The sequence below is a fragment of the Cibotium barometz genome, chromosome 17, assembly GCF_041138505.1.
Source record: "Cibotium barometz isolate CiBa-2024 chromosome 17, ASM4113850v1, whole genome shotgun sequence".
Taxonomy (NCBI): domain Eukaryota; kingdom Viridiplantae; phylum Streptophyta; class Polypodiopsida; order Cyatheales; family Cibotiaceae; genus Cibotium; species Cibotium barometz.
The window spans coordinates 34,177,109-34,202,430 of record NC_141062.1 but is presented as its reverse complement, the minus strand read 5'-3'; the positions used below and the strand labels follow the sequence as shown (position 1 = coordinate 34,202,430).

The window sequence follows — 25,322 nt, the reverse complement described above, 5'->3', positions numbered from 1 at the left end:
AAAGGTTCCCAGTTTAAGGCACCCATGGATGGGTTATATTTTGGGCACAATATTAAAGCATTTAGAGTGTTTTCTGACATCATTTTGTAGGTCAAAAAGGTCTTGCCAACCTGAACCCGACCTAGAGTGGTTTTGCTATATAAAGAGGGATTTGGTTCCTCATTTGATCATCTCATCTCATGATTTCAGAAGTACACAGTCAGGAGCAACCACATGAGGGTTGGTTTCAGAAGTACACAGTCAGGAGCAACCACTTGAGGGCTAATTGTGTCGGAATGTGCAACGGAAATGAGAGCAACCAGAGAGCAGAAAACTGCAGAGGAGCAAGAGAGGAGAGATGGTGTCGAACTCTACTATATACAAGAGTATATCTGGTACAAAACTGTGGGGGGGGGGGGAAGAGCCCCAATATATATGGGCTGGGGCTGCAGTCCGCCGGCCGCCCTGTCTAAAACAAGACGACAGCCCCATTGCGCACCTGGTATAATGCAACAAGTGCATCCCATGCCTGTTTTGAAGTCTTACATGACCACATATGAGGAATAATGCTTCGCTTCATAGAAAGTGCAAGAAATGCATGTGCCTAAGCATCTCTTCCATCCCATCTCGTTTGGGCAGCAGTGGGAGGTACTGGTGGTGCATGTGGAGGAGCCACATCTGTATCACATTCTACTTCAGATGTACCTGCAGCACCTGGTTGCACTGGTAGTTGTGAAACAAGATGAGTTTCACTACCACTGACCACATTTCAAAGGCCTTTAGCAACCAATACATGCCTCATCATATAGGACCACAATGGGTAGTTAGTCCCATCAAGTTTGTCCTCACCAGACAACATGTTGAATACATCACTGCTACCAACCATGACTTTCTACCAAATGCAAAATCTTTTAACACACTGCAAGTACTTAGTATTCACTGAATGCAACCTTGGATGGCTGCCCAACTGATTGAATCACCTGTAAAGTGTATGAAAACTAACACAGAGTAGAGAATAGAGTGTTACTGGCGAAAGTATAATGGTCGATGTTTTAGAGACACTGTAGATGCTACTGCACACCAAATCTTTGCTGCTACATAGCCCACACACCCAAAATCGAGCAAAACCAATCCAAAATGACACCTCTCCAGAACGTCTGCAGAAACCTTGCACAGCCCTCTGTGCAGCCTGCACATCTCTTGCACTGCTGATGTCAGCCGACAGTCTTTTCTAGCATCCAGCCGACAGCTTCTTCCATGCCTTGCTCCAAGTCCTGCTCCAGTTTACACTGCCATCAGTGCTCTGTGCTCTATCATCTTGGTTATACTCTTTATCTGGCTGCCTCTTCTGGATCTAGCCCTGAGAATGTCCATGGCATCTATGATGCACATGACATCCCCCTCTGCTAAACTTGATGACGGGATTCCAACCTGCTCTTGGATGACTGTCATCATCCCAATCCTGTCCCGAAGTCCCTCTGTCATCATCCATCCCTGGCAACCCTCTTTCTCTGAAACTCCGACCTGTTCTCGAAACCACTCTGTCTCTGATGAAGATCTATGCAACTGGCTTCCCTCTACTCCACAATCCATTCGTGCCCTGACTCGGAACACCGTCCTGGTCTTCATTTCTGGAACTGAGTCTGGCACTTTCACATCACCCTTGGAGGATAAACCTCCCTTGGGACCGTTTCTTGAGAACCTATCTGGCTCACGGAACTGCCATCCCCATATGGCACTGTGGAACACCACCAACAAACCTCCTGGGAGTTCTTCCCGATCTGTGTTCCTTGCCTTGGGCTTCGTATCCGTGTACTTTCCTGTACCTTGGACCTGTACACCATCATATGGGACTGAATCAGCGTTTAGCCTAGCTGAGCCTGATGCTCCGATACCAATGTAACGTTTGGAAGCTCTGGGAATCTTCTTTCAGCCCTAAACACTCTTGGAAAACCATCTGATGCAAAAACACAGATATAAAGAGAGAGAGATGTGCTGGAAATTCAGTATATTGCTATAGTACAAAAAGGGTACTTGTCTGCAGCCCTAGGCTGCCTTCTTGAAAAGGTGGAATACACCAAAACAGTCCCCTATGGGACCCCTAATGACTCACACCCCTAGAGGGAGTGAATGGCTAACACAATGAGCAAGTGGGCCTATTTATAGCCCCTTGGACACTTGGTAAACGGCTCGACTGGTGGTCGGCCAGTAATAAATGCATAAAATGCTATTTAATACATCCGACGACTCCTCCTACTTGCGCCTGATGCTCCCCTTGTTTTCTCTTTCGGCCGACCACGTCCATGATCAGCCTTCAGTCCTCTGTGCAACCTGCACATCTCTGGCACTGCTGATGTCAGCCGACAATCTTTTCTAGCAGCCAGCTGACAGCTTCTTCCATGCCTTGCTCCAAGTCCTGCTCCAGTTTACACTGCCATCAGTGCTCTGTGCTCTATCATCCTGGTTATACTCTTTATCTGGCTGCCTCTTCTGGATCTAGCCCTGAGAATGTCCATGGCATCTATGATGCACATGACATCCCCCTCTGCTAAACTTGATGACGGGATTCCAACCTGCTCTTGGATGACTGTCATCATCCCAATCCTGTCTCCCGAAGTCCCTCTGTCATCATCCATCCCTGGCAACCCTTTTTCTCTGAAAATCCGACCTGTTCTCCAAACCACTCTCTCTCTGATGAAGATCTATGCATCTGGTTTCCCTCTAGTCCACAACCCATTCGTGCCGTGACTCGGAACACCGTCTTGGTCTTCATTCCTGGAACTGAGTTTGGCACTCTCACATCACCCTTGGAGGATAAACCTCCCTTGGGACCGTTTCCTGAGAACCTATCTGGCTCACGGAACTGCCATCCCCATCTGGCATTGTGGAACACCACCAACAAACCTCCTGGGAGTTCTTCCCGATCTGTGTTCCTTGCCTTGGGCTTCGTATCCCTGAACTTTCCTGTACCTTGGACCTGTACACCATCATATGGGACTGAATCAGCGTTTAGCCTGGCTGAGCCTGATGCTCTGATACCAATGTAATGCGCGGAAGCTCTAGGAGTCTTCTTTCAGCCCTAAACACTCTTGGAAAACCATCTGATGCAAAAACGCAGATATAGAGAGAGAGTAGAGAGAGAGAGAGAGAGAGAGAGAGAGAGAGAGAGAGATGTGTTGGAAATTCAGTATATTGCTTTAGTACAAAAAGGGTACTTGTCTGCAGTCCTAGGTTGCCTTCTTGAAAAGGTGGAATACACCAAAACAGTCCCCTATGGGACCCCTAATGACTCACACCCCTAGAGGGAGTGAATGGCTAACACAATGAGCAAGTGGCCCTATTTATAGCCCCTTGGACACTTGGTAAACTGGCCGACTGCTGGTCGGCCAGTAATAAATGCATAAAATGCTATTTAATACATCCGACTCCTCCTCCTACTTGCGCCTGCTCTGCTGCCCTTGTTTTCTCTTTCAGCCGACCACGTCCATGATCAGCCGACAGTCCTCTGTGCAGCCTGCACATCTCTGGCACTGCTGATGTCAGCGGACAGTCTTTTCTAGCAGCCAGCCGACAGCTTCTTCCATGCCTTGCTCCAAGTCCTGCTCCAGTTTACACTGCCATCAATGCTTTGTGCTCTATCATCCTGGTTATACTCTTTATGATGACTGTCATCAACCCAATCCTGTCCTGAAGTCCCTCTGTCATCATCCCTCCCTGGCAACCCTTTTTCTCTGAAAATCCGGCCTGCTCTTGGATGATTGTCATCATCCAATCGTGTCCTGAAGTCCCTCTGTCATCATCCTTCCCTGGCAACCCTTTTTCTCGGAAAATCCGGCCTGTTCTCCAAACCACTCTCTCTCTCATGAAGATCTATGCATCTGGTTTCCCTCTAGTCCACAATCCATTCGTGCCCTGACTCGGAACACCGTCTTGGTCTTCAGTCCTGGAACTGAGTCTAGCACTCTTACATCACCCTTGGAGGATAAACCTCCCTTGGGACCGTTTCCTGAGAACCTATCTGGCTCACGAAACTGCCATCCCCATGTGGCACTGTGGAACACCACCAACAAACCTCCTGGGAGTTCTTCCCGATCTGTGTTCCTTGCCTTGGGTTTCGTATCCGTGTACTTTCTTGTACCTTGGACGTGTACACCATCATATGGGACTGAATCACCGTTTAGCCTGGCTGAGCCTGATGCTCTTATACCAATGTAACGCGCGGAAGCTCTGGGAGTCTTCTTTCAATCCTAAACACTCTTGGAAAACCATCTGATGCAAAAACGCAGATATAGAGAGAGAGTAGAGAGAGAGAGAGATGTGCTGGAAATTCAGTATATTGCTATAGTACAAAAAGGGTACTTGTCTGCAGCCCTAGGCTGCCTTCTTGAAAAGGTGGAATACACCAAAACAGTCCCCTATGGGACCCCTAATGACTCACACCCCTAGAGGGAGTGAATGGCTAACACAATGAGCAAGTGGCCCTATTTATAGCCCCTTGGACACTTGGCCGACTGCTGGTCGGCCAGTAATAAATGCATAAAATGCTATTTAATACATCCGACTCCTCCTCCTACTTGCGCCTGCTCTTCTGCCCTTGTTTTCTCTTTCGGCCGACCACGTCCATGATCAACCGACAGTCCTCTGTGCAGCCTGCACATCTCTGGCACTGCTGATGTCAGCCGACAGTCTTTTCTGGCAGCCAGCCGACAGCTTCTTCCATGCCTTGCTCCAAGTCCTGCTCCAGTTTACACTGCCATCAGTGCTCTGTGCTCTATCATCCTGGTTATACTCTTTATCTAGCTGCCTCTTCTGGATCTAGCCCTGAGAATGTCCATGGCATGTATGATGCACATGACAACAGAGCAAGAGCTGTCGGCTAAACTAGAACAAAGGCAGCTGCAGGTGCATCACTTATATGGATTATATTACCAGTCGGCCAGCACTCCATGAAGTCCAAGAGCCTATGAATAGGCAGTTTTGCTCATTGATGAACTCATTCATTCCCTCATGGAATGGGTCTTAGAGACTAGGATTGTTTTGGTGATTTACACCTTTTCATGAAGGCAGCCAACAACTGTAGATTGTAGGTACCTTTTTGTACCATATGAATATACTGAATTTCGAGCTCTCTCTCTCTACTCTCCCTTCTGTCTGCGTTTTTTGCATCAGCATGTTCTATATGGTGTTTAGGGCTGAAAGAAGACTCTCAGAGAATCTGCGTGTTACATTGGAAGTAGAGATCAAGAGTGAAGGTGTTCAGACAAAAAGATCAATCAAGTCAAAGTCCGTAAAGTAGAAGTCGAAGTCAGTAGTAGTAAGTCAAAATTAGCAGCAGTCCAGGGAGGAAGGATGATAGTGTGTCCACCCCGTCATCAAGTTTAGCAGAAGGGAATGTCACGTGCATGCCCGTGTCATGGTTAATCCTCTGCAGGAACTGTCTTAATCCCTGACTAATCATCAGCATTAGCATCTTTATCATCATTATCAACATTATATTCAGTAGCATCCACATCATAGGAGGTTACAGGGGCCTGTCGTCTGGCAACAAACAGCATGTCGGTTGGCAGCAGGACCTTGTACAACAAGCGGCTAAGGGCTAGAAGGTGGGAGCAAGTGTGAGGGCCAGCAGACAAAAGCGTAGTTTTACTCAATATTTAATTCAGGTTCATGTCCACAGAAGGCCGATAGCAAGGCAGCTGGCCGACTGCATCCCTCAACATATATGTAAGCATCAGTGATTCATATGGCATTCCATCAAGTTCATAATTCAGTTCATTCATCTGCCATTAGTAGAAGCATGTAGAAAGGGGCCAAAACCAAGGCCCACACATGTACAAGCATTCATGCAACCTTTTTGTACCATATGAATAAAGAAAACCTGACACCCAATCACTCTCTTCTTCTCTCTCCTGTCTTAATCTTGCTTATTTAGCATCAATGTTCTTAATCATGCTTAGGGCTGTGGATCAGTACAGCAAGGCTTCCGCACATGCAACAACGACAGCTCCAGGTCTGTCTTTGACCTTATCCATTATTTGGCTGTGCAGGGAGTAGACTGCTGCACATGCCATAGCATGCATGACAACACATGGCCTCTCCATTGACACCTTGCCACCATTTCAGTACCAGGGGTAGCCATACAATTTATGCAGCTGGTAATTATTTAGAGTCATGAGCAATGACATTTGATAGATATACATTCTGTGACTCACCTGCAGGTACATATAGCAGTGCGCCTGCCTGCAGAAGTGCGGCCAGTCCAAGGTGTGGGCAGCCAGGTCATACACAGTGGTGGGCTGTGATTGGGCAGGTGCAACAGGGTGGTAGACAGCAGATCTGCTGGGTCGACCAGTCTTGGGTGCCCAAAGTGTGGATAAGGCCGACCAGTTCAATTGGGCTGGCTGTAGGGGCAGGTCGGGTAGGTCAGCAGGCAGACCCCTTTTGCATGGCTGACCAGCTCCACAAGGGGCCTAAAAATAGGACCCCCAGCCTCCCATTCTAGTCATCAAATATTTCTGAAGGCAAGGCTACTCAATGTACTAAAGCACAAGTGGTCGGATAGTAAGAGAACGACCTGCAGCATTTGCTTGAGGATATCGGATCAGCAACAACTTGGGCTGAGGTCGGGAGGGATTGATCACTTTTTGGTACTTTGAACAAGCTGTCAGATAGTAAGAGAAGGATCCGCACTGTTTGCTTGAGGATATGGGATCAGCAACAACTTGGCCTGAGATCAGGAGCGATTGATCACTTTTTGGTACTTTGAACATTCATTGTACATAATACAAGATTAGCATTCAGATTCTGTGTGTTTGTTTGCTTGTCTTGCGCTGCACATCTACCTCTGTTAACGCAATCACAACACTAGTAAGTCTTATAATTGGTATCATAGCCTAGGGCTAGCAATTTTTTTTTCTTTCTCAGCATTTTATTTGTGCTGGTAGCTTGACTAGGGATAAAGCTGTAGCTTCAGGAGAGCACACTAGGGTTTAAGGGAAATTTCGATTTGTGTCAGTTTTGCCTAGGATATGCAAAATTTGGTTTTCTAGCTGCTTGTATGTGTTACCTACTTGATTAGGCTAGAATCAAGGGAATCTTATGGCTTGGGAAGAGTGAGTTTATTGATCCACAATTTCCGGCCTTCTAATGTCACGTGCATCCCGTACTTGGATGCCATGGACATATGGTTTAGGACACGTGCAAGGCTGTGAGGCCAAACAACACCAGGCATTTTCATGAGCTCTTATCTAGACACAAGTAGTTGGGGTACTGGTCATGTCCCATGCATGTTATTGTCATGCCCATCCCACACAAGGTTGTAACCCTCTTGTAAGATGTAATGTTGTCAAGGCATCCTGAGCACTTATTAAACTATTTGGTCGGGTGTTCGGAGCCTTGTCAGTATTTGAGTCAAGTGTCTAGGTGTGTATTAACCCATTTCACATGGTACTAGCACGCCATAAAAGGGGGAGATGGATATGTGATTATATAAAGCCATGGACAGCACATGGGCCACCCAAAAAGGGGGTCATGGACTTGTCCAAGTGCCATGGAGCCAGGCGCCCATAGTAGAAGGACCATATGTGAAAGTGGACTGGATGGCATACCTTTTCATGGTCCACCAACTGAGGTCTAGCCAACCCTGTTTGGCCAAGTGGCACGATTTTTCCTTGGGAGACAACAGTCCCAACCCTAGTCAGCCAGATTTCATGGTAGTTGGCTAGCTAGATGCCCCTATATAAAGGCGCATTTGGGGCCTCATTTGGGTGTCTCACCCTTGCAAGAATCCCACGCAAGGTCAAGGGCTCTTGAACAGGGCAGCCAGCAGTAGTAGAAGCTAACACACATCTCTTCTCCCCTTCTGAGAGTAAAAATGCAAGTCCAAAGCTGTCCAGCAGAGCATCAAGTTATCAGGTTCAGCCCTCTTCTGGGTGCGTCTGCAGGGTCCAGGTCAGTCCCAAACAGGGCCATATTCAGCCCAAGTTAGTTCAACATTCATCCACAGAAATACAAGCAAATACACCTATGGGTGGGAGGTTATTTAGGACCCAATACTCAGTACTCTCTCTCTCTCTACACACATTGCACATGGATCACACCTCCGGAGCTCCCCACGAAGATGCACTTCTACAGAGATCACTTCCTCACACTCACTGAGGATGGATTCATCCAGCAGCCGGGCTACTTCAATGTTCACATGTCCCATGCCATGCGGATTGTGATTGGCCAGATACGGGTTTCATCCCACCGCTTCAGAGTGCTCAGTGGAGACAGGTAGAGCTGAGCGCATCTTTAGAGCCGGGAAGCTCATACGGAGACCCAAAGAGGAGAGGATCTGCCGACTATGCCACACAGAGGTTGAGACGGAGGAGCATTACATATGCTGTTGCCTAGTATACTATGAGATTTGCGGGAGGTTTCACTGTCTATTTCGTGAGGGATTCAGTCCTCTCTTCAGGATCATTGACTTCCACGACCAGCGTTGCCTGGGCCTCTTCCTGCTTGAGCTCCGCAGACACAGGGACACCTTCTTGAGAGAGCCTTGGGCCCAGCCACCCCGCCCCCTCCCTCGCTAGCCAAGCATCACCAGTTTCTTCCGGACCTAGGAGGTGGAGGACACCGACATAGTGGATCTTGTGGACCCTCCATGAGTTGCTCTGGACCAACCTCGCCTGAGAGGAGTTACCTTGCACCGAGCCTCTGCACTCCAGCGTGCCTGACGCCCTCAACCCCCCCCCCCCCCCCCCCCGGTCAGCCACGATCACCTCATTAGCTCCAGATCCAGGACATGCTCCACCGCCATCGAGCTACCTTTCCACGTGACATAGGTGAGGGAGACCTCTCGGCTATACTCATTAGCTCCATGCTTGATATTTTGGAGAGTGGTATACCATCTACTTGGAGCTGATGTTGCTCTCATGTTTCTATGTTCTTAGTCTTCCATGATGAGTTTCCATGCACAATTTTGTATCACCCCAGTGAGATAGCTATGTTTATGTTTTCTTTCTGTTTTATTTTCCATTCCATGATGAGATATGCCATGGACATTATTGTATCACTTTGGTCTCATAGGCCCATTGGGTCTTTAGTAGACGCTTAATCTCTCTCTCTCTCTCTCTCTCTCTCTCTCTCTCTCTCTTTGGGTCTTTTGCAAGACGTTGTGAGAGGAACCTAGAGCTGAAAACAAACATGGAATGTGGGAACATATAATGTACATAAGGTGAGATGACATGGATCCTAGGTGGTAGAAAAAGCATGGCGACCCAAGTGGATAAGAGCAGGTGCGAAAAAATAAAAAATAGAAGGTGTATGGGAGAACAAGGGAGCCGCAACACAATAATCCAAAAGGTGACGAGGCGGCAACGGGTCAAAAAGGGGGAATTGAGATAATTTTTAAAAAAGGAGAGAAAGAGAGCAGGTCTTACAGTATTCGATGGTTGCAGAGTGAAGTTGAGTGTAGTAGAGGCGAATTTGGATAAATCATAGCAGAGATTGCGTCGTGGACCAAAGGTTCAGTTGGAGGAGGTTCCCCTTTGATTTCTGTGTGGCGACTTTGTTAGAGCTCAAATTCTCGTCCTGTTATTCTTTCTGACCTAACGGTTAGGACGACATACTCTCTCCTCCAACCATCACCATGGATTCATTCACATGCTAATTCTCTTTGGCATATGACAAAATCACTTGCTTGGTGGGGTTCCTTATCTGTGGGGGTCACTGTTGCTAAACGAAGGATTGCATCTGCTTCTTGTCTTCGATGCATGGCCCCTTCTGAAACGGTGCCTCATTTGTTTTGGACGTGCTCCAGCACTAAGGCCTTCATCCGCAAAATTTCCATGTTACTTCGCCTTCGTTTCCCTAACGCTTTTTTTGGGAAACACTTTTGGCCTTTTGGCATACTCCCTACAACCACGGTCCATTACTCTTTACTTTTGTACTAGGTCAGATATTGGGCTTTCTGGACCATATGGCAGGATCACAACATGAGATATTTTGGGAAACCGTTTTTGCAATCTTATCAGTATTTTAGAAGCTCCTTACGGCAATCTGTTTATGATGCTTGCCACCAAGGAGATCTTCATCAGTCATGCCTGGAAATGGTTTCTCTTTGCTTCTGATTTCCCGTTGAGGCTCTCCGTTTTGGGGACTCTCATGTAAATTTCTTTGATAATATACTGTTCATGGATTTACCCAAAAAAAAAAAGTGTGTCTGATGTTTTGAGAGTCAGAGCTGACTCATATCTGAAACAATCTACTTCTGTTGAGAGAATACAATCAGATAAGGTTAGAAGAGTGTCAACTACGGTCAGCTGTGCATCTAGAGAATCAACTGGTGAGGTAGAAGGGTTGTTATAATCCTTTTGGATTCAAGGGAAGTAGTTTTTAGTTGGGTCTGACAATCAGGAGACTAACAGAAGTTGGTACTTAGACAGTTGGGTTTGTAGGTTGACTGATCATTTAGAGTCAGGTGTGAGTTGAATGTAATCAGCGGGATGTCTTTAGGGCTGAATCCTTGTGTGGTTTGAGTGTTCAGAGGGTTTAGAGGTACTCATAGATAAGAAAATCTGATCTAGTTGAGTCAAGTTTGAGCTATCAGTAATCAAATCAGTCAATTGAAGTAAGTTGTGGACAACAAAGAGTCTTTGGTATCATATCTCCATGAAATTAGGGCAGCCTAAGGGTTAGGAGGATTCGGTGGACAAGTAAGAGAAAGTTCTTGATCTAGGTAAGTACAAAGGGTGTTGGCTGCGAAGGCAAAGGCTTTGGTCCATGAAGTCACTTTTGAAGCAATTGCAAAGGAAATGGATGTTGAGAAACCCCGAGAGCTTGCACTTGCATACCTAATGGTTAAGGGTGATGTATACACCGAAGCAGATGGTAGATTGGCTTTGAAGAAGCCACCCCTCATGGCTGCCTGTGGTGGTGCACATGATGCACAACAAGCAGGAAGAGCACAGCAAGTGCCAAATGCTGAAAGGACAAGAGTCCCTGGTGCTAGGCTTGATGCAGGTCAAGAGAAGAGTAAGGATGAGGGATCCTCTACTCATTCCCACTTTGCTCCAAGAAGACATATCCGTTCTCGTGTTGAGCTTTCCACTCATTCGGAGAGTGTGGCTCAAGAGAGAACGAAGAGGGATCGTGAATCTTCATCACGGCATCATCACCATGGAGATGAACAGGATGTACATAGGGATGCACATAGAAGGAAGAAGCCTCGAGAGTTCAAGTCCGGTGACAAGGATGTAAAGTTTGAAAACTTTCAGGGACGGATGGACTCTACCAAAGCACTTGCTTTCATTAGACAGTTTGAGATAGCTTTTTGCAATGAAAACTTTTCGGAAAAGTCTATGCTCAAGCATGTGGGAATGCATCTCAAGGATACGGCAAGTGATTGGTGGCTTGCAAAAATACTTGATGGAAGTGCTGCCCCAACTTGGTCTTCTTTCAAAATTCAGTTTTATGATCAATTCTTACCACCAAACTTTGCAAAGGATGTACGCAAGGAGTGGGATTGGCTGTCCCAAGATGAGGGAGAGTCCGTTGCTTCATACATAGCAAAGTTTTGGAAAGTCCTTCTCAAGGTTACTCCCTTCATGAAGATTGGAGAGGACGAGAAGAAGAGAAAGTTTGAATCGGGGCTCCATCACATCATCCAACAAAGCTTGGGAGTGTACCCAAATAAGACCATACAAGAGCTTATACACTCAGCCATGATTGCGGAGAACTTGCACATGAAAGCACCCACAAATAAGCCATTTGCAGGTCAAAACAAGAGCAAATTCAGGGCTGGTTATGACCAGAAAAAGGGTGGACAGCCACCTAAGAATGCTCCCAAAGATGGCCGAGATGCAAAGGATGACTCCGAAAAGAAGCCGGGGGGTAAACGCCACAATTTTGGGCTCTCAAAACAGCAATTGGAAGAGTACAGGAAGGCTGGAAAATGCTTTAAGTGTGGCAGTAAAGATCATATATATCCTAAATGCCCACAGAATCCTAAGAATGCTGAGCCTAATGTGGAAAAGCCTCTTGTGAATGTTGTACCCGATGTGCAGGGTAATACAGGGCATGAGCCCAAGAGTAGAGTCATATGCAAGGCCTGGGGCAAATTGAAGGATCAGCCCGCTTTGTTTCTTTTTGATGATGCTTCCACAGATAACTTTATATCCATACAGATGGCTGCCGCCATAGGTCTCAATGTGGAAGACATGGGAATGCAAATGAATGCAGATGCCGCCTTTGAGGACAAATAAGTTGATGTAACTCCGGTCATTGGTAAGCTCCGTGTACATATACAGGACTACCTCGACCATGAGAGCTTTTTAGTGGCTCCTCTTACAGGTTGTGATGTTTTGTTGGGGATGCCCTAGCATCACCGTTTAGAGCCTATCAAGGCTTACAAAGAGAAGAAAATCAGCTTTGTACATAGAGGCCGTGAGCACTCTATAGATGCTGGTACTACTGGAAGTACCATACCTCTTGTAAGCCATGTACAAATTAATAAGGCAATAAAGAAATCAGCTTGTTCTTACTTGGTTTTTGTACGTGATACCATTGAACATTCTAGTGTTGATGTTAGTACATTAGATCAAGACAAGCTTAACTTTTTGAATGAGTTCAAAGATTGTTTTGCGAATGCTTTGCCAGCAAGGTTGCCGCCCGAGAGGCCGGAAGATCATTGCATAGATCTAATTCCCGGTAGCTCTCCACCTAATAGGCCACCATACAGGGTGAGTGCTAGTCAACAAGAAGCGATTATGGCACAGGTGAATGAACTTTTGGAAAAGGGTTTGATTCGGCCTAGTTCCTCGCCATATTGCTCGCCGGTACTTCTTGTTCAAAAGGATGGTACTTACAGGATGTGTGTTGATTACCGTGCCCTCGATAAGATAACCATCAAGAATCGGTTTCCGATTCCGCGCATTGATGACATCTTGGACAAGCTTGAAGGTTCGGCATGTTTCAACCGAATAGACCTCAAGAGTGGGTATCATCAAGTGAGAGTGGCACCTCAAGATGTACACAAGACTGCATTTAGGACAGCCTTTGGTCTTTATGAGTTTTTGGTGGTGCCTTTTGGCCTTACAAATGCACCCGCTACCTTCAACAGGATGATGGACAGGGAGTTCAGAAAGCATAGAAAGTTCACGGGTATATTCTTTGATGACATTATTGTATTCTCAAAGAATGAAGCCCAACATCGTGAGCACCTGGCTATTGTGTTTAAAGAGCTTAAGGAAAATCAGCTCTACATAAATGCAAAAAAGAGTGAATTCTTCCTCCCAGAGATTCACTATCTTGGTCACATTGTATCAAAGGATGGTGTGCGCATGGATCCCGCAAAGATACAAGCCATGTAAGAATGGCCAGAGCTGAAATCAGTCCATGAAGTGAGGAGCTTCCTTCGTTTATGTGCTTACTACAGGAGGTTCGGTTTGGAACAGATATTCAAACACCATGGCATGCCTAAATCTATTGTGGGGGATAGAGATCCTAGAACCACAAGCTTATTTTGGCACGCATTGTTTGACAATATGGGTACAAAGCTGAACTTCTCATCAGCTTACCATCCACAGACAGATGGGCAAAGTGAAATAGAAAATTCAGCCGTCCTCGACTTGCTGAAATATTATGTACCCGACCGCAAATCGGATTGGGAAAAGTATTTACCACTTGTGGAGTTTGCCTACAACAATACGGTACATACTTCTACGGGCAAGGCGCCCTTTGAGATTATCTATGGCAAGGTGGTACTACCACCCATCCTTCGTACAAAGGATGAGATTTTTGCAGCAGATGAGTATGTCAGAGACTTGGATATTGCACTTGCACAGGTACGGACAGCCATAGAGAGGTCTCAAACCAAGAATAAAAAGGCAGCTGATAAGCATAGAAGGGATGTACAATTCAAACAAGGTGATTGGGTCTTGCTAAAATTTGAAAAGGCACGCCTTCGGAAGAGGCCAGGGAAAGAGGGAAAGTACCCTAAACTTTCCAACAGGTACTATGGACCTTTTCAGATCTTGGAGAAGATCAATGATGTTGCATTTCGGCTTGTACTCCCAAATCATTGGAACATGCATAATGCTTTTCATGTGAGCCTATTGAGGCCTTATGTGGGACCGACACCGTTTGAGCTGGTTTTGGAAAACCCACCCGAGGTGGATGAGCTGGAAGAGATTCTTCAACCTGAACAGATTGTTTTTCACAAGGAACGAAAGCTTGCGGGAGGCAAACTTGTCCGTAGGTACCTTGTGAAGTTCAAGAATTATTCAGCTTTGGATGCAAAATGGATGGATGAGGCCTACTTCGAGGATTACCTAGATCTTTTGAAGGCCTATCTCGAGGCTTTTCAGTTGCGGAAGCCGGGGGGAATGTCACAAACCCCTATATTCTAGGGACATGCGGATGCGTGTCAGGCCTAGAAACATGCGGATGCATGTACGTATTATACCTGGGCATGTGTATGGATCATATGAGTGGATGCATATGAGTCCAAGGACATGGCAGGACATTTGTGGATTTTCGGGCGGTGCCCGTGTGGATTCCGGCCATGCACACATGGTGTGTTATGATGGCAGGCGGAATATTTTCAAGTACAAGAATGATGATAGGTGGTTCTCCAAGTTTACATGTGCACAATGCATAAATGATGCATGCCATAACTTTATTTTTCTTTGTGTGACATTGTCTTGCTGCCTGGACAATGCTTGTTATTTTGGCTTGTGAAGTCCGAGGGACCGGGGACGCCCGGGCACCTTGTGGACACGTGTGCACTCCTGTTTGGGCCTAAAACTGTGAGCTTATGGGTTTTGTAGGTGGTAAGTGCGTCCACACTCAATTTACAGCTTACTTCATTTACTACTAAGGTTTATTGGTTTGCAGGTCCACACTCATTAATAAGTGGCCGGACAACTTATAATGCGTTCGCATTTGGTTGGACCAAAATTAATAAAGTCCGGACAGCTTATGGCCATTTCCCATTTGGTTGGACCTAAACTTATAGAAACAAGACAAATGGAGCACTATGGGCTGGACACCTACCTGGACACCTTATGGGAACACATGTCAGCCAGCATGTGTACCCACCAGGCCCCTGAGGTGGCACCTGAAAAAGGCGCCTCCCTCAAGAGGCCCTTTTGGGCTGTTTTACTTATTATTCAACATATTGGAGAGGTGGTTGGAGCTTTGGGAGTTGCTACAGGGCTGGTTGCTTGCTTCCCGGACTCACACAAGCTTGGACAACGATCCCCACGCTCTTCTAAAGGGCTGGTTGGTAAATTTCAGACCTGCAATTTCTGGTTATTGCGAGTTTTGGGCTGGTTACAGGTGTCCAAAGTCAACTTGGACAGTACAGGACAGCTCTAGGGACCTCCACAGGGCTGTAGGACCCTTTACAGGTGGATTTCTCGCTACAGAAAGTTGCTGTTTTGGACTGGTTATTGCACAAAACAGGCCGGACAGCAATGGAATATGTGAGCATGGATGTGTCTCAAGGATTCCTGGTATAGCAAGTGCTTAGGGCAAGCATTGGGGACACTTGCTCGCAGAGAACACAGGTTTCTGGATTAGTTTCTCGCGTGGAAACAGGGCCTAAAAATCCATTTACATCTTGTGCAGGGCGGAGTACCTATGAGGATTGTGATACTCTTGTGCAGGGCGGATGTACCTGTGAAGAGGCTTGTGTAGGGCGGATGTACCTGTGTGTAAGGCGGATGTACCTACAGATTCTCTTGTTTGAAATGTATTCATTCGTAATGTATTTGGAAGAATCAGGTGCAGGCTGGTGGTGAATCCCCAGGCACCCGTAATCTTGTACTTTGCAGACTCTTTTGGTAATATAACCTAAAGGGGGGGGGGGGGTAGCCTATCATCGGCCCCTTTATGTGGTGTACTGTCATTTTCAGCTTTGTGGTTGTAATGCTCAAGTGTTAAATGCTCAGAATCTTGTTCACATTTATACGATTCCAATACACGCGTCCGCCTCCCATTACACACTCCCTCTAGGAGTGTGAGTCATTAGGGGTCCCATAGGGGACTGTTTTGGTGTATTCCACCTTTTCAAGAAGGCAGCCTAGGGCTGCAGACAAGTACCCTTTTGTACTATAGCAATATACTGAATTTCCAGCACATCTCTCTCTCTCTCTACTCTCTCTCTCTCTATATCTGCGTTTTTGCATCAGAGGGTTTTAATAGAGTGTTTAGGGCTGAAAGAAGACTCCCAAAGCTTCCGCGCGTTACATTGGTATCAGAGCATCAGGCTCAGCCAGGCTAAACATTGATTCAGTCCCATATGATGGTGTACAGGTCCAAGGTACAGGAAAGTACACGGATACGAAGCCCAAGGCAAGGAACACAGATCGGGAAGAACTCCCAGGAGGTTTGTTGGTGGTGTTCCACAGTGCCAGATGGGGATGGCAGTTCCGTGAGCCAGATAGGTTCTCAGGAAACGGTCCCAAGGGAGGTTTATCCTCCAAGGGTGATGTGAGAGTGTCAGACTCAGTTCAACGAATGACGACCAAGACGGTGTTCCGAGTCAGGGCACGAATGGATTGTGGACTAGAGGGAAACCAGATGCATAGATCTTCATCAGAGACAGAGTGGTTTGGAGAACAGGCCGGATTTTCATAGAAAAAGGGTTGCCAGGGATGGATGATGACAGAGGGACTTCGGGACAGGATTGGGATGATGACAGTCGTCCAAGAGCAGGTTGGAATCCCGTCATCAAGTTTAGCAGAGGGGGATGTCATGTGCATCATAGATGCCATGGAGATTCTCAAGGCTAGATCCAGAAGAGGCAACCAGATAAAGAGTATAACCAGGATGATATAGCACAGAGCACTGATGGCAGTGTAAACAGGAGCAGGACTTGGAGCAAGGCATGGAAGAAGCTGTCGGCTGGCTGCCAGAAAAGACTGTCGGCTGACATCAGCAGTGCCAGAGATGTGCAGGCTGCACAGAGCGCTCTCAACTGATCATGGACGTGGTTGGCTGAAAGAGAAAACAAGGGCAACAGCAGGCGCAAGTAGGAGGAGGAGTCGGATGTATTGAATAGCATTTTATGCATTTATTATACTGGCCGACCAGCAGTCGGCCAGTTTACCAAGTGTCCAAGGGGCTATAAATAGGCCCACTTGCTCATTGTGTTAGCCATTCACTCCCTCTAGGGGTGTGAGTCATTAGGGGTCCCATAGGGGACTGTTTTGGTGTATTCCACCTTTTCAAGAAGGCAACCTAGGGTTCAAGAAGGCAACCTAGGGCTGCAGACAAGTACCCTTTTTGTACTATAGCAATATACTGAATTTCCAGCACATCTCTCTCTCTCTACTCTCTCTCTATATCTGCGTTTTTGCATCAGATGGTTTTCCAAGAGTGTTCAGGGCTGAAAGAAGACTCCCAGAGCTTCCAAGCGTTACATTGGTATCAGAGCATCAGGCTCAGCCAGGCTAAACGCTAATTCAGTCCCATATGATGGTTTACAGGTCCAAGGTACAAGAAAGTACACAGATACGAAGCCCAAGGCAAGGAACACAGATCGGGAAGAACTCCCAGGAGGTTTGTTGGGGTAAAGGCATTATGCCCACCCTCATAGTGTGTACAAGCCCATAAGTTATAGTACACATAGTGCACTTAGTACATTATATATGGGTGATCTATCTCGTTCGATTCCTGTTACCCGCTCACCCGCCCTGCCGGGAGCTCCCACGGAAGGGAGGGTCTCCTTAGTAATTACGTGAGGGGGCCTCCTTCCCCATCTCTTGAGCTAGAATAAACCAGTTGTTACTGATGATAGAGAACTGGCAATTCTTTAGCAGAACGTAGCCGGATTTTTCTATACCTCTTCACTCAATAGCTTTTACTCCTTGATACCCTCAAGTATGTGTGGTTTGATTTTGTCAAGGAGTTCCTTTTCATATTAAGCGATCTGTGTCAAAGGGATCTAGTCCGGGAACCCATTGACCGCCGCGGGGATGACCACAATCTGTCATTCGATAGGGATCGGGGAATATTATGGTTATTTAGGTACCTTGGTAAGCCTAGCGCCGCGATGTGGCGAATACTAAGTAGCGGGATCGGGGTCTGACCCAGATTAACTAAGTGCACTATGTGTACTATAACTTATGGGCTTGTACACACTATGAGGGTGGGCATAATGCCTTTACCCCAACAACAGGTCCAAGGTACAAGAAAGTACACGGATACGAAGCCCAAGGCAAGGAGCACAGATCGGGAAGAACTCCCAGGAGGTTTGTTGGTGGTGTTCCACAGTGCCAGATGGGGATGGCAGTTCCGTGAGCCAAATAGGTTCTCAGGAAATGGTCCCAAGGGAGGTTTATCCTCCAAGGGTGATGTGAGAGTGCCAGACTCAGCTCCAGGAATGAAGGCCAAGACGGTGTTCCGAGTCAGGGCACGAATGGATTGTGGACTAGAGGGAAACCAGATACATAGATCTTCATCAGAGAGAGTGGTTTGGAGAACAGGCCGGATTTTCAGAGAAAAAGGGTTGCCAGGGATGGATGATGACAGAGGGACTTCGGGACAGGATTGGGATGATGACAGTCATCCAAGAGCAAGTTGGAATCCCGTCATCAAGTTTAGCAGAGGGGGATGTCATGTGCATCATAGATGCCATGGACATTCTCAGGGCTAGATCCAGAAGAGGCAGCCAGATAAAGAGTATAACCAGGATGATAGAGCACAGAGCACTGATGGCAGTGTAAACTGGAGCAAGACTTCGAGCAAGGCATGGAAGAAGCTGTCGGCTGGCTGCCAGAAAAGACTATCGGCTGGCTGCCAGAAAAGACTATCGGCTGACATCAGCAGTGCCAGAGATGTGCAAGCTGCATGGAGGACTGTCGACTGATCATGGACGTGGTCGGCTGAAAGAGAAAACAAGGGCAGCAGGGCAGGCGCAAGTAGGAGGAGGAGTCGGATGTATTAAATAGCATTTTATGCATTTATTACTGGCCGAGACCAACAGCCGGCCAGTTTACCAAGTTTCCAAGGGGCTATAAATAGGCCCACTTGCTCATTGTGTTAGCCATTCACTCCCTCTAGGGGTGTGAGTCATTAGGGGTCCCATAGGGTCCTGTTTTGGTGTATTCCACCTTTTCAAGAAGGTAGCCTAGGGCTGCAGACAAGTACCCTTTTTGTACTATAGCAATATACTGAATTTCCAGCACATCTCTCTCTCTACTCTCTCTCTATATCTGCGTTTTTGCATCAGATGGTTTTCCAAGAGTGTTTAGGGCTGAAAGAAGACTCCCAGAGCTTTCGCTGCTCTGCTATGGTACAACCGACAAGGATCCAAGTCCACACTAGCCAAAACAGCACTTTATGCTCCAACTTTTGGTTCTTATCATCTTTTTCTAGCTGCCCCTTCTGGATTAGCTTCTGAGAATGTCCATGGCAATTCTTGCACATGACATCCCCCTCTGCTAAACGTGATGACGAGATTCCAACTTGTTTTTGGATGACTGTCATCATTTCCTTCTTTTCCCGAAGTCCTTCTGTCATCCATCCATCTCTGGCAACACTTTTCTCTGAAACCCAGCCCCGTCTCCAAAACCACTCTGACTCTGAATAAGATCTATGCATCTGTTCCATCCAGTCCCCAATCCGTTCGTGCCCTGACTCTGAACACTGTGTTGGTCTTCATTCCAGAGAAATGAGTCTGACACTCTGACATCACCCCTTGGAGGATAATCCTCCCTTGGGACTGTTGCCCGAGAACCTATCTGGCTCACACGACTGCCATCCCCTCTGGCTTTGTGGAACACCACCAACAAACCTCCTGTGAGCTCTTCTCGATCTTGTGTTCCTTGCCTTGGGCTTCGTATCCGTGTACTTTCCTATACCTTGGACCTATACACCATCATATGGGACTGAATCAGTGTTTAGCTTTACCGAGCCTGATGCTCTGAAACCAATGTAACACGCAGAAGCTTTGAGAGTCTTCTTTCAGCCCTATACACCAGCTAGAACATGCTAATGCAAAAAACGCAAACAGAAGGGAGAGTAGAGAGAGAGAGAGAGAGAGAGAGAGAGAGAGAGAGAGAGAGCTAGAAATTCAGTATATTCATATGGTACAAAAAGGTACCTACAATCTACAGCCAAAGGCTGCCTTCTTGAAAAGGTGTAAATCACCAAAACAGTCCTAGTCTAAGACCCATTCAATGAGGGAATGAATGAGTTCATCAAGGAGCAAAACTGCCTATTTATAGGCTCTTGGACTTCATGGAGTGCTGGCCGACCAGCAGTCGGCCAGCTGACTGGTCATATAATCCATATAAGTGATGCACCTGTAGCCGCCTTCGTTCTGGTTCAGCCGACAGCCTTTTTGTCTCGGCCGAAAGCTCCTGCTCTGCTCTGGTACAGCCGACAGGGATCCAAGTCCTTCTCCAAGTCCACACCAGCCAAAACAACACTTTATGCTCCAACTTCTGGTTCTTATCATCTTTTTCTGGCTGCCCCTTCTTGATTAGCTTATGAGAATGTCCATGGCAATTCTTGCACATGACATCCAAGTCTTTGCTGAAGAACTAAGCATCCATTCACTACTATCCCCATGCCTACTTTCCCTTACCCTTAACACAACGGTGGGTCACTTGCCAAAACTGATCATGCCTATTGTTAGGCCTTTGGATTTGATCTGAGAGCTTAATGATGTTCTGGTTCTGCGTACATACCCTCAAGGAATGCTTCCTCTGGCTTCACATGTTTGTGCAAACCACTCCATCTGCTACCCTGCTCATCCTTCCTGTTAGAACTGTGCACCTTCCTTGGGACAATGCCTAGTGGGTTGAACCTGAATGCTCTGATACCAATGTTGCATGTGCGGAAGCCTTTTTGTACTAATCCACATCCCTAAGCTTGATTAAGAACATTGATGCTAAATAAGTATGATTTAAGACAGAGGAGAGAGAAGAAGAGAGAGATTGGGTGTCAAGTTTTCTTTATTCATATGGTATGAAAAGGTTGCATGAATGCTTGTACATGTGTGGGCAAGGGGTTGACCTTTTGGCCTCTTTCTAGATGCTTCTGCTGATGCTAGATGAATGAACTAAATTATGAACTTGATGGAATGCCTTATAAATGATTGATGCTTATATATATGTTGAGGGATGCAGTCGGCCTGCTGTGGACATGAACCTAAATTAAATACTGAATAATGTGTTGAAAATAAGTGTACAATTTATGTAAAAATGCCACAACCAAATGAGTATGCAAGCATATGTAAGCAAAGCCTCTTCAATTGTGTTCCATACCTCCTAGAGCTATCTGCTTTCAGATCATCTCTAACCAACATACTAAAGTTTGTAATCCGAATCCCAGACTTCAAAACTCAAACATTGGAGGGCTTACAATGAGAGCACACGAAAAGTCAAGCAAAAAGGCCGACAGGAAAGCATGTATAGTGAACCTCTGTTACAGCTTGTGGAAGCATGATTAGATTTGCACTAATTAAGTTTTGATTAAGCTGGTAATCACATGAATTGCAAATACACAAAAGACGAGGCTGAAGTGACCTAATCTATTGTATATTGCAAGAATGAATTTACCTAACTACACTGAAAAAAGCAAGCCATTTTCCTCTCTGCAAACTCCAGGCGCGGGAGTGAACTTTGGGAAATCGTGAAGCATGTTTCCTGGGGTCCTGCAGAAGGAAGGGCCATGGGGTAAACTTGTGAGGAGTTTCCACCCTCCTTTTGGCCTCTAGGGTTAAACAAGACCGAATATATACAATGGATAAAAGGCAAATCTGTAAGAGATCCGGTTGCATCCTACTGTGTATTAATGCTACAGATGCATGACAAAAGGAAACTTGCTATTCTGAATGTTCCCCAGCTGAATCTGGATCCTTGGGAATGCCCTTATCCTGACCCATGACTTGCCTTTACTTCTCTTGAGACTGGCAATTGCACACACTAGTAGCTTTCTAATCTGATTATTTATAGGTTTCAAAATTCAAATGGCTGGTTGTTTGCTGGTCGGCCGTCACTTTTCAGACCCAAAAATACTATCACAATATCATTAATTGGGTTCATATTATGCCCAAAAGACGTCCCACCTATGGGTGCATGTCCTAGGCACTTCTAGGCACCTATTGGGATGTCAAATCTGCTCCAATCTTATCCGATTCTACCCCTATATTTGGCCTTGAGTCTGCTAATGCTGTGAATCATGTCCACATGACACTCATGCACATGACAACCCCCCTCCCCAATTGCCAGTACAAGCTACCTTTACACCTTGATATTGAGCCGATGTTCATTGGTCCTCCTTCAAACGTCAACTAATATAACCACTTAATTCTTTATTGTAGGGAAATAGACCAACTCGGCATCTCCATCCATTAAAAGCTCATGCACAAAGGGACAATGAACATGAGCGTAAGGCAAAGCCTTGAGTTTGCCAAACTCAGACAAACCATTGTTAAAGGATTGTAGGCATACAAGACGTGTAAAATTTTCCACTCACAAGCACACATACACAGCTGCATAGGTGATGCAAGCTGGCAAGCTTTTCTAAATGATAGCATAAATCATGCTTTGAAGGTGTGATAAAAAAAGCATGGCCATCCGCCGCCCCACCACCAGATTCACGTGCTTCACATACTCTCAAGTCTAATCACTGTAGGTGGAGTCCCAAGTGAAACCATGTACTGTCAGCAAGCTTCTCTCTAGGCTCCAGTGTGTCTTCGTACAAAAAATGACATCACTATCCATGTATGTCCAAGTACACTTGTTTGGGTTTGACCAAAGTCTGCCATTGCAATTCAAACTGCCCTGCATAGTTTAACTTTAGTCCCACAAACCCTGTTTGGGAGTGGGTGCACACAAACAACGAAGGTGGAGCATTGAAATCTACCCAGTGTTAGCAAAACCTCTTGAAACACACATTCTCTTCCATATCACTAATCTAATGTTCCATTCCTTAAATATGAGCCCTTTTGTATCGATGGCCATTATATGTGACTATGAATATGGTAGTGTGCAGCATTCACACACAGGCAAGGAAGAGCATTAAATTTTACAAGCAAAGATGACTAATAAATGTTATCAGACGGAAGCTTTAATTCGTTAAAATTGATGTGATTAAGCTGGCAGGTTAAAGATGTAGGCAAGATTGACATGCAAAATTAGCTTGATTAAGATGGCAGGTTAAACATCGAGGCAAGATTTACAGGTAAAACATGACCGGTGGATGTGATTAAGATGGCAGGTTGAAGGTTTACATGCAAGAAAAAACTAACGGATGCGATTAAGATGGCAAGTTGGCAATGTAGACAAGATTCACATGCAAAACATGACTGATGGATGTGATTAAGATGGCAGGCAAGATGTACATGCAAAACATGAGTGATGGATGTGAATAAGATGGCGGGTAAGTATTATAGGCAAGAACTACATGCCCCAAAAAAAAATGATTGATGTATATGATTAAGATGGAAGGAGTCAAGATTTCACATGCAAATACATGGTTAACGAACGTAAGTAAGATGGAAAGTTAAAGAATTAAACACGGCCATAGCTAAGAGTAAGGGCAGAGGGTGCATACCTTGAGCATTTGGAGGACAAAGAGGGAAAGCTTGTGGCGGGTAGGTGTGGGCAAAACACAGAGGGGAGGGGAAGAGTTGGTAGGGAGTGCATATGCCTGGAGCAGGATGCACATGGAGAGCTTGTGTGGCGTCAACACAAAGCCTGTTGTGCCCATTGTTTTTGCAGAGCTGGAAACACATCACAATTAATAGAATTATTGCTTTTGCGTAGCTGAATGCTAGAAGATAACTATCTCATGACAAAGCTTCGAAGCTTACCAGGTGAACCTCTTCGAAATTTGGCGCCTTGATTTGGTGTGGGATAGTTTTGTATGCTTGCTATAGCACGAGGTGAGTGACTTTATTAGAACATTTATCTATTTCAATTTTTTTCCCCTTCACTAACTTCATACTATGAAGTAAGTGGTTTTCTACTAATGGACAAAGTACCCATCCGAATCTTCCTAGACAAGCCTAAATTAAAAATTGTAAAGGAAGCCAATGGAGACACAGCCTAGTGGTAAGGTGTTGAAGTCCCATGCATAAGGTGCTAGCCTAGCGGTAAGGTGTTGAAGTCCCATGCATGAGGTGCTGGGTTCATAACCTGTTGGTTGCTGACAGCAGCATGAAAAGCACACACGCACACGAGCACAAAGATCCCCAAAAAAAAATGTAAAGGACAGTCTGCTTATTTAATCAATCAACCAATCTCTCTCTCTCTCTCTCTCTCTCTCTCTCTCTCTCTCTCTCTCTCTCTCTCTCTCTCTCTCTCTCTCTCTCTCTCAACATCTCACACCACTCCCTCCATTCCCCTCTTCCTCTCGCACCCCACCTTCTCTCCTTCTTTTACATCATACTTCATTCCCCGTCTATCCATCTCTCAAAAATTTAACAACGAAATTTCTCCACCCATTCGTGGATTTGCTAGGATCATCAAAGTCCTCCTCCTCTCCTAGGAGCTAGGATTTTCCTTAGGAAAAGGGGCCATTAAGAGCCATTGTGTGTATACATGTTTCCACTTAAATATGAAAGGCTTTAAGGTGCCTTAGAGCCACCTTTACATGTGGCATGTACCCAACTCTCACCAATCTTGTCTCCATGCACGCATCCCTCCTCCGCTTGACCTCAAGCCCCTCCTATGCATGTAATGAGAGTTGACGATTTACATGCCCTATTGAGAGAGAGAGAGAGAGAGAGAGAGAGAGAGAGAGAGAGAGAGAGAGAGAGAGAGAGAGAGAGTTGACAATTTACATGCGTTAATGAGAGTTGACGATTTACATGCCCTAACGAGAGAGAGAGAGAGAGAGAATGGGGGGGGCGGGGCGGACTCTCGAAATCTTGCCTCCATGAGAGATGCCACCTTGACAACAAAATAAGAGAGATGTTTTCTTCATATGCTTGGAATAGAAGAAGGGGGAGGGAGGGGAGGGAGGGGAGATGGAGATGGAGATGGAGATGGAGATGGAGATGGAGAAAACCCTAAATTGACAACATAGAGAAATGGGCTCATAAAGATGATGATGATGTATTACTCTCCTCGAGAGGCCAGTGAGACATGACCTATGGGACCTACCAAGAACATGACATAGTCTCCTCTGAGGGATCAGAGGGTCAAACTCTTGTGCATTTTGTCATGGTTTCTTGTCTATGCTCAAATAAGAGACATAAAAAGCTTCCTAGGATATGAGGATTGTTATGGTTGACCTCAAGGAGTTGGGGTAGATTGGTACATTGGGTGATGAATGTTGGAAAGCACACTCTAATGTCAGCATAGACTGGGCATGTGACAGTGAAGAGTTCCTCATCC

General features: G+C 46.0%; 1 protein-coding gene across 3 annotated transcripts in view; it reads right to left on the bottom strand.

Annotated features, from left to right (window-relative positions):
• LOC147629914 (anaphase-promoting complex subunit) overlaps positions 1–23,915 on the bottom strand; it is a 157,701-nt gene extending 133,786 nt beyond the window's left edge. For all 3 annotated transcript variants that reach the window (XR_015267763.1, XM_086811417.1, XM_086811419.1), the window contains exons 1-2: positions 23,795–23,915; positions 23,536–23,704 (exon numbers count right to left, since the gene is read on the bottom strand). Coding sequence is in view for 2 of the 3 variants with exons in the window: in XM_086811417.1 (XP_086667543.1) it covers positions 23,536–23,691 (156 nt within the window). In the remaining variant the exon portion in view is untranslated. The remainder of the gene's footprint in view (positions 1–23,535; positions 23,705–23,794) is intronic.
• Positions 23,916–25,322: the final 1,407 nt, after the last annotated feature.